General features: G+C 64.0%; 1 protein-coding gene across 1 annotated transcript in view; it reads left to right on the top strand.

The window, feature by feature from the left end:
* Nucleotides 1–5,147, top strand: part of KIF21B (kinesin family member 21B) — a 41,055-nt gene extending 35,908 nt beyond the window's left edge. Inside the window, exons 29-35 of the mRNA XM_061185248.1 lie at nucleotides 616–752; nucleotides 1,540–1,720; nucleotides 1,840–2,004; nucleotides 2,225–2,342; nucleotides 2,962–3,132; nucleotides 3,773–3,972; nucleotides 5,008–5,147. Coding sequence (XP_061041231.1) covers nucleotides 616–752; nucleotides 1,540–1,720; nucleotides 1,840–2,004; nucleotides 2,225–2,342; nucleotides 2,962–3,132; nucleotides 3,773–3,972; nucleotides 5,008–5,065 — 1,030 coding nt within the window. The 3' untranslated portion in view covers nucleotides 5,066–5,147. The remainder of the gene's footprint in view (nucleotides 1–615; nucleotides 753–1,539; nucleotides 1,721–1,839; nucleotides 2,005–2,224; nucleotides 2,343–2,961; nucleotides 3,133–3,772; nucleotides 3,973–5,007) is intronic.
* The last annotated feature ends 3,628 nt before the right edge of the window (nucleotides 5,148–8,775 follow it).

Raw genomic sequence — 8,775 nt, forward strand, 5'->3', positions numbered from 1 at the left:
CTCTTGAGTGTTCGTGGGGAGGAGGGGGCTATACCAGCTGCACGGAGCCTCACTCCCCAGAGGGGCCTGCACATTCTTCCCACAGAGCTGAGCAGGGCTCCCCAGAGGGACTTAGCCCTTTGCAAATGGCAGTCACGGATCTGACCTCACTGGTCCAAAAGGGCCCAGGTGGGGGTGACGTGCAGGCCTGCATGCGCGCGTCTCTGCATGGGTGTGGCGGCCTAGGCGCCCTCCCTCTCTGCACTCCTCGACCCTCCCTGTGGTCACCGAGGTGCCGGAGGAGCCCATCCAGCTCTGGGGCCTCTGCCCTGCCCGGCTGGGGCCTGGGGGCGTGTGTGTCTTGGATTCTGGGTCAGGCAGGCGTCGGAGGGGACGCCCGCGTGTTCTGGCCCCCCGGCCGTGCCTGGCCGGGCTTGCTCCCCGGAAGTGCTCAGGATGGCGACTGAGAGGCTGCACCGCAGGCCCCCGTCTGCGCAGCTCTCGGACCTGGGGGGCTGTGGCTGGAGCCCCTGCCACAGCCCGAGTGCCCCTCCGCCCGTCCCTCACCCGGGAGCCTCGCTCAGCCTGGCCACGGTCCCGGGCTGACGGGCGCCTCTCTCCCTCTCTCCCGGGAAGGGGCATCATCACCCCGGTTGGAGGAGCCAAGGGCGCGCGGACGGCCCCACTGCAGTGCGTCTCCATGGCCGAGGGCCACACCAAGCCCATCCTCTGCCTGGACGCCACGGACGAGCTGCTTTTCACAGGGTCCAAAGGTGGGCGGAACCCGGACCGGCCGGGTGGGGTCAGGGCCTCCCGCCCTCCCGCTCCCTCTGCCAGAGCGGGCTGCCCAGGAGACGGGATCACCGCCGCCAGGCTGAGGAGGTGGGGTCTCCTGCCGGGGCTCAGGGCTCCCCGCCCCAGGCCTCCCCTCCTAGCTGGCCCTGGGGTCTCCATCCAGTACCTCCTTCCAGACCTGCCTCCTGAACTCCAGGAAGCGTGCCAGGTGCCCCGCCTTTGCTCATCTCAGCCCCTCCCCAACCCCAGCACTTAGGGCTGCGCACTTCCTACGATTCCTTAGTCCCAACGACCGTCAGAAAACGTTGCCTTCCGGCAGGAAGAGCAGCTATGCAGGAGACAGCTAATAGAAAAACGGGAAATATGTATACACCTACCTGTGTGGCAGGAGGGAGAAGGTTGTGAATCTAGGTGAGGTTGATTGGTTCCAAGTTTTCCCCCTGAGACTTGCTTGCCATCGTTCGTTAATTTGGTCAGTGATTGGCAGGCGCGGGAGCTTTATTCTAGCCCCGGCACCCTGGCGATGCTCCGTGAACCTGGTGTTGGTGGGCGTTTGCCCGAGAAGCCCTGGTGGGAAGTGCTGGGCTCGTCCATGCACCACGGGAGCAGGCGGGAGCACGTGTTCGCCCCCGGACCTGGAGCCCGTCCCCTGGGCAACCCTGGACCACCTCCCCTGGCCTTGGCGGCCCCGGTGGCTGTGGGGACAGGAGTTCCCCGGGCCCCGGCCGTGACGGCTGTGCCCCGCTCACGCCCACTTTCTTGCAGACCGCAGCTGTAAGATGTGGAACTTGGTGACAGGGCAGGAGATCGCAGCTCTGAAGGGCCACCCCAGCAACGTGGTCTCCGTCAAGTACTGCAGCCTCTCTGGGCTCGTGTTCTCTGTGTCCACCTCCTACATCAAGGTGTGGGACATCCGAGACTCGGCCAAGTGCGTCCGGACCCTCATGTAAGTCGTCCCGCCCGGGTCGCACTGGTGGCGGGGCAGGAGCCAGGACCCAGCCCAGGAGACCCGCGAGGGACAGCCCAGCCCTTACCTCTGACCCTGCCTCTCTCCCTCACGGGCAGGTCCTCAGGCCAGGTGGTCTCAGGGGACGCCTGTGCGGCTGCGTCCACCCGCACCATCACCAGCGCTCAGGGAGAGCACCAGATCAACCAGATCGCCCTCAGCCCCTCGGGCAGCATGCTGTATGCCGCCTCGGGCAACGCCGTCCGCATCTGGGAGCTCAGCAGGTCGGGGAGGGGCCCGGGCGGGGCAGGGGACCCCCGGGGCGGCGGGACCTCGGCCGCTCCTCCGAGCCCCGGGTTGCAGGTGGCTTGTGCCTGCGTCTCGATCTTGCTCTGAGGGGGGAGAGTCCCCTGGCCGGCGTGTTCACCCCAGGGTGGACCCCCAACCCCACCCCAGGGTCCCCCCGATCCACCCCCCCGACACTGGGCCTCTCCTCCCCTACAGGCTCCAGCCCGTCGGCAAGCTGACTGGCCACATCGGCCCCGTGATGTGCCTGACGGTCGCCCAGACCGCCAGCCAGCACGACCTGGTAGTGACCGGCTCCAAGGACCACTATGTTAAGGTACAGAGAAGCCCTCGACCTTGACCTTGAGGCCGGGCTCGGGGGCGGCTCTGTGCTCCTCCTGCCCTCCTTGCCTCGTCCCTCTCCCTCCACTGCCTTGGGACTCATGGAAAATAATGAGACCCCTGGGGAGTTATGCTGAAAAATCACCCCCAAGGAGCCAGGTCTGTGCAGAAGGTCAAGATTGCAGCGTGATTTTGTACATGCTGAAAAATCAGAAAGAACCTAAATGTCTACGGGTAGAATAACAGTCAGGTAAACTAGGGAAAACCCACAGGACAGGATGCAGTGCAACTGATTACACGATAAATATGAAAAAAACCCACAAAGAGCACAAGTCAGCACTGATGCTGTTTGCTCCCTGATCGTGTCATTGCAAGCGTAGGTACAGGGTCGGAAACTGGGAAGCAGTGGATAAAAAGGGAAAGAGGGTGGTGGGGTTATGATGAATGTTTTTATTTAAAGTACAAGTAGTGTTATATTTATTTATTAAAAAGTTTTAAAATTTTAATAGGAAGCTCACACCCCAAACCCACCTTGAGTCAGCCTCCCTGCCCCCAGTTCCTGTCCCCCGGGAAGCCCATCTCCACCCGGCCTCCCTCCCGCCCCTCCTCCGCAGATGTTTGAGCTGGGTGAGTGTGTGACGGGCACCGTCGGCCCCACCCACAACTTCGAGCCCCCGCACTACGATGGCATCGAGTGTCTGGCCATCCAGGGGGATGTCCTGTTCAGTGGCTCCCGGGATAATGGCATCAAGAAGTGGGACCTGGAGCATCAGGAGCTCATGCAGGTGCAGTGGAGGCGGGAGGGCTGGGCTGCGGAGAGGCAGTCCCCCGGGCAGGGCTTGGGGACCCTGTGTCCTGGGCCAGAGCCCCCCAAGGCTGCCGGTTCTGCAACCTCTTCCCCACCTGTGTTTACCCCCCTGGCTGGCACCTTCTTCCCCCCGTGCCCCCCGGCCAGCACCCTCTTCCCCCCTGTGCCCCCCGCCCCCCCCGGCCAGCACCCTCTTCCCCCCTGTGCCCCCCGCAAGCCGGTACCCTCTTCCCCACAGTGCCCCCCCACCGGCTGGCACCCTCTTCCCCCCTGTGCCCCCCCCCGGCCGGCACCCTCTTCCCCCCTGTGCCTCCTCCAGCCGGCACCCTCTTCCCCCCGTGCCGGCCAGCACCCTCTTCCCCCCAGTGCCCCCCGCCAGCCGGCACCCTCTCCTGCCTCCACCATCTGCCTTCAGGCAGCAGCTCTCAGGAAGGGTCTGCTCTCGGCCCCCGGTCTGACCAGTCGCCCCCTTGCCTTCCGACCCCTCTGAGGGCTAAAGGGCTCTCTATCGGTGCAGGGCCTCAGGGCCGAGCATGGGAGCAGGAATGAAGGACTCATCTCTGGAGCCTGGGGCAGGGTCCCCCGCTTCCCGCCCTCACGGCTCGCTCCTCCCGCAGCAAATCCCCACGGCACACAAGGACTGGGTGTGCGCCCTGGCCTTCGTCCCGGGCCGCCCCATGCTGCTGAGCGCCTGCCGCGCAGGCGTCATCAAGGTCTGGAACGTGGACAACTTCACGCCCATTGGTGAGATCAAGGGCCACGACAGCCCCATCAACGCCGTCTGCACCAACGCCAAGCACATCTTCACTGCCTCCAGGTGGGTGCCGGGCAGAGAGCTCTGCTCCCGCTCCCCACCCTCTCCCGGGCGCTGTCCCCGCGGGCCAGGTCATGGAGCAGACCCCACGGCGCCCCTGGCCTGAGCCCGCCTTCACGGAGCGCCCGCGGGGGATGCTGGGCCCCAGGCTGGGACCACCCCCCGTCTCCCAGCCCTCCCTGCCCCTGACACAGCAGCCTTGACCCCTGTGCAGGTATCTCAGACCACAGAGCAGCCCACCTCCCTCAGCCCCAGCTCTGGTCCCATCCAGGGACACCCAGGCCCTCTGTCCCAGGGGCAGCTGCTCAGACGGCCTCTTCTTTTTCCTTCTTGTTCCGACCACGTTCCTTCTCTCCGCCTCCCCCTTCCCGCCTCCTCCTGCCTCTCCTCCCACAGTGACTGCCGGGTAAAATTGTGGAATTACGTCCCTGGACTCACCCCCTGCCTTCCTCGCCGAGTCCTGGCCATAAAGGGCCGAGCCACCACCCTGCCCTGACCTCCGCGCCCCCTCCGCTCTCCTCTCCCCCTCCCCCTCCTCTCTGCCCCCCCATCCTCCCTGCTCCCATCTCCTCTGTCATCCTCCCCCTCTTTCCTTTCCCCTCTTTCTCCACTTCGATCTGAGCTGCTTCTTAACGGTACGAGATTATTTTACTCCTCTTCCCTTCTCTCCCCGCATATCCTGCCTGCCCCGAGATTGCCCCGCCTGCCCCTCTTCTTTCCGAGCATGGACGGGGGACAGACCCCCAGGAGAAGGGTGCCAGGTGGCAGAGAGCAGAGGGGGAGCATTCAGGCCTGGACAAGACAAAATAGCAACAACGGAGAGAACCCGTGCTAAGAATCCTGTGGGGCCTTGGTGACCACAGGCCCCTCCCTCTGCCCAGCACCCCTCCACCCCTGCAGCCGCCCTCGGCCTAAGCAACGCTTGCCCCTGGGCCCCAGCCCCGCCTGGCACGTTGGGGAATCTGGCCCATGCTTCATTCAGGGGTGGCCAGCTGTGCCCTCTTCAGGAATTGACCAGCCCTCTCTTGCTCCGCCCAGTGACCTGACAGTGAAGTTCTGGAGTGCCCGGCGCCTGGTACCCAGCGGCCCCCACTAGGAGTGAGCTCAGAGGACAGCCTGACCCTTGGCCCAGCAGCCGGGATGCACAGAGGGGAAGCTGGGGCCCAGCGGGGTGGCGCCCGGGGGACAGAGGCTGTGGCCCTCCTGCCCGCCTTCCTCTCCCTGACCTTCCCACGGGATACTGCCCCCTCCCTCCCCCGCCTCCTGGGGACAGGGAGGTCCGGGAGTTAATTAAGCTGTGAAGCCAAAGGGCGTTTCCCCTCATTTCTCTCCCTGCAGCCTGCCCCCCCCACAACCTGTCCCCGTGTTCTCTTGCCGAGCTGGCCACGCCCTTCCTCCAGCCTTGGCCCGGGGGTTCTGTCCAGGAGGTGGGGCAGCCCTCGCCGTGCCCCTCCGGCCAGCAGGCCTCCCCTACATCCTCTGGCCTAGCCACTGCACCTGCCTCTGAGCCCAGAAAGATAGCCCTCAGGTAACCATGGAAACCAGGTGTAGGCAGCTGGCCCTGCAGCTGACCTTAGCCCCTCGGCCACCAGTGGCCACTCCCCGTGGACCCCAGCAATTCCTTGGGTCCCTTTCTGACGGGGCCACGGTGGAGCTGCTAGAAAGATTCCTTTGGGGAGATGGTCAGCGTACTTCAGTTATTTAATTTATTTTTTATTTTTATTTTTGCTGTTGCCTCCTGGAAACTGACTTGAAGTTTCTTCCCACAAGCTTGTTCCTTCAGCTCTTAGGGGCCAGGAGTCCCAGAGGGGATCTGCCCCCCACCCTCCAGGGCCGCCCCCCCATTTGCTTTGCAGAGGAGGGCGGCGCCCCTTTGACTCTGCAGCCTGGGCCCGTCCCCGACCTCACCCGGGGGCCGCTCTAGTGCCCCCGCCTCCGGCCGCTTGGCGCGTCAGTGCCTTCCTACGCCGGGGCCTGGCACCCGCCCCGGGCAGCCTTACACCAGCCATGCCCGCAGAGCCACATGTGTCTTCTCACCTGCGGGGTCTCCTGCCCACTGTCCCCACTCCCAGAGCCCCGAGTGGGCCACGTAGGAAGCAGCTCGGAAGACTGTCCACCATGAAGGGGCTTGGACGGCACGCCCGGCCTGGCCCCTCCCCAGTCCCCCTGCATCTCACCCCGGCCAGGCGGAGCCCCCGGCGTCTTTCCCTGGTTATTCAGGAGACTTGCGTTCAAGCCTTAACTGGCACGGGCCAGGGTCTCTCCCTGTAGGGCCAGCGGTGAGGATGGACTCCACTGAGTTTCTCCTTTCCTTGGGGCCGTGGACTCCCCGCTCCCGGGATGTTGTTAAATCCGCATTCTTTTTCTTTTTCTTTTTCTTTTTACACTTTCTCTGAAACTTAACTGGTCTTGTGCTTCCTGGCCTCACTCAGTCTGAGGGCCGGGAGCCCCAGCTCTGTTCAGAGGACGCAGTGACTTTTGGATCTTCCGGAGGTGGCCCTGTGCTCCCCTCGGTGCCCCTCCCCACGTGGCCAGGGCAGAACTCGCCCTGTCCCCACTGCTCCGAGCTGCCCCCCAGCTCAGAAAGCCGTCCTGCTGTGAGGGCCCCCTGCTGGACTTGGGGTCGACATCGGGGGGAGCAGACATGCGGCAGGGACACGCCCAGAGCCGGGACAGTGTCTTCAGGACTGGAAATCCCTCCTGCCGGGCCATCCCAGGGGTGCCGGGAGCCCCCTCAGCTGCCCAGAAGTGGGTACAATTCTCTTCTCGGGCCCTAGCCCTCCCCCCACCTCAACAGAAAGCTTCAACCTTGCCTCCTGTAAGAAAGAATCTGCATGACTGTTTACAAACTGTAGAAACACAAAAGACTGGAGGCCTCAGCCTGGGGCCACTGGGCGGCGGCTGCAGGCCTGTCCTTGCACGAGGTGGGCCCTTTGGCCCTCGAGAGGTGCTCAGCGTCCCTGCCCGTTTTCTGCTGTTTCTTATGGGTCAGCTACCTCATGGCAGGCTGGCTCTGCTGTCCTGGCGGGAAGCACTGACTCTGAACTTGAGGTCTCGGGAGCCTTTCCCAGCTGTGCTTCGGAGCACTGAAGTCTGCCCGCTCCTTCGGGGATGGGTTGGGTACATGGTTGGGGGGCCCCCAGCGCCCCTCGATGCACAAGCATCCTCCATGTGGAAGCACAAAATGGTTGTGATTTGAGCACAAGGCAGGGCGGTGGCAGGCGGCCTGGGCAAACCCGGCCAGGAGGCTCCTCCCAGGAGGCTCTGCCCAGCAGGAGACCGAGGACGCCCACTTCAGGGGCTGCCCTCGCTCCGACAGGGCTCGGCCCGCAGCCTGTCCTAATTCCGGGACTCATCCTACTACTTCTGCCCTGCTGTGCCCACCCGAAGGCTTGAGGCTGGCCCTGCAGGCAGGCCACATTGGAGGGCTGGGGGCCCCGGAGTGGCACCCTTTATCCCCGATATCCCAAAATGTTGAATGCTCGATCCCAGGTCCATCCCAGCCCCACTGAGCCTGTCGGGCCTGGACCCATATCCTGTTCCGGGGCTGAGCCCTGGGAAAGCTCTCGAAGCTGGCTGGCAAGCTCCCCTGACGGGACCATCTTCCGGCCACTGCCCGTGGCCTTCTCAGCGCGGTCCTGGGCCAGGCCTCTGCTCTCAGCATTGACCAGGCCAGTGTTTGCCTCCATCTGCAGGGCTGGCTCCTCCGAGGCACCTGGAGTTGAGTCTGGAGCTTGCCAAGGAGAGAGAGGCTGAGAGAGGCCAGCACGCCCGAGCCTTTGAGGCGGTCAGGGTGCCGCCTTCCACCCCTTGGGGGGCCATCTGTGGGTCCAGGCATGGTCCGGCCCTGCTGCCCGCCAGGGGCCGGGTGGCTTGGGCAGAGGGAGTTTGAAGCACAAACCACCGGAGGGAGGACTGTCACCAGGACCTGCTCATGCCACCCGGTGTGGCGGAGACACTGGCAGGGCTGCTGTGCAGTCGGGGATTCCTGGCCTCTCCCACCGTTGTGGGGCCTGGCTCCCGGGCATCCTCTGAAGCGGTCTGGGCTGGGTGCGGGCACACCCCCTGGTCGTTTATCCCCACGTCGCCCGGTGTGCTCATCACCGTGTTGTGTGGCCAGGGCCTGCCCTGCCAGAGCGCTGAGCTCCTTCCCACCAAGTGGCCCAAACCCAGCGCATCTGTCCCTTTGCACCCCAAGCAGCCAGGGCTTGGCTGCCGCCCCCCACGGTCCCTCCTCTTTTGGCTCCCAAACCCTTCCCAACCCTCTGATGTGCAAAGATAGAGTTGACAGGGAAAGTTCTGATTCTTCTAAGGCATCTTTGTTCTCCTCCCCCTTCCCCAGTGCTCAGAGGAGCTCCCAGCTGCACCACACCGCAGTCCAGCCCTTTGAACTCCTGTCCCAAGGGCCTTGCAGGGAAGCAGGGACAGTTCCGGGAAGAGCCGAGGGTCAGAGAAGACCCCTGCTGTGAAGCCCTGCCCTGCCCACCAGCTCTTTTCTAGCTATCCCCTGCCTGGGCGCAGGGTTGCATTTGGTTCAGCTCCTCCGCTGGGTGGTAGCACAGGTGTATATATGTTTTGTACGTCCGCCAATGACTGTACATAGTGTATGAAAGTTATTTAAGCCTCATGCTGTACATTTCTGTTCCCGGACCAGATGTGAGTGTTCTAAGAAGCTGTCATAAATAAAATGCGAATGACCCTTGTCTGTGGTGTGTGGTGTGACCCTGAGGGCTGTGGATGTTGGGCTGGTGGTCCTTCCCTGGGGCAGGGGTGGGGGGAGGGGCTGGTGACGGGCGGGGGCAGGCA

Source organism: Eubalaena glacialis, chromosome 3, assembly GCF_028564815.1.
Source record: "Eubalaena glacialis isolate mEubGla1 chromosome 3, mEubGla1.1.hap2.+ XY, whole genome shotgun sequence".
NCBI classification, from domain to species: domain Eukaryota; kingdom Metazoa; phylum Chordata; class Mammalia; order Artiodactyla; family Balaenidae; genus Eubalaena; species Eubalaena glacialis.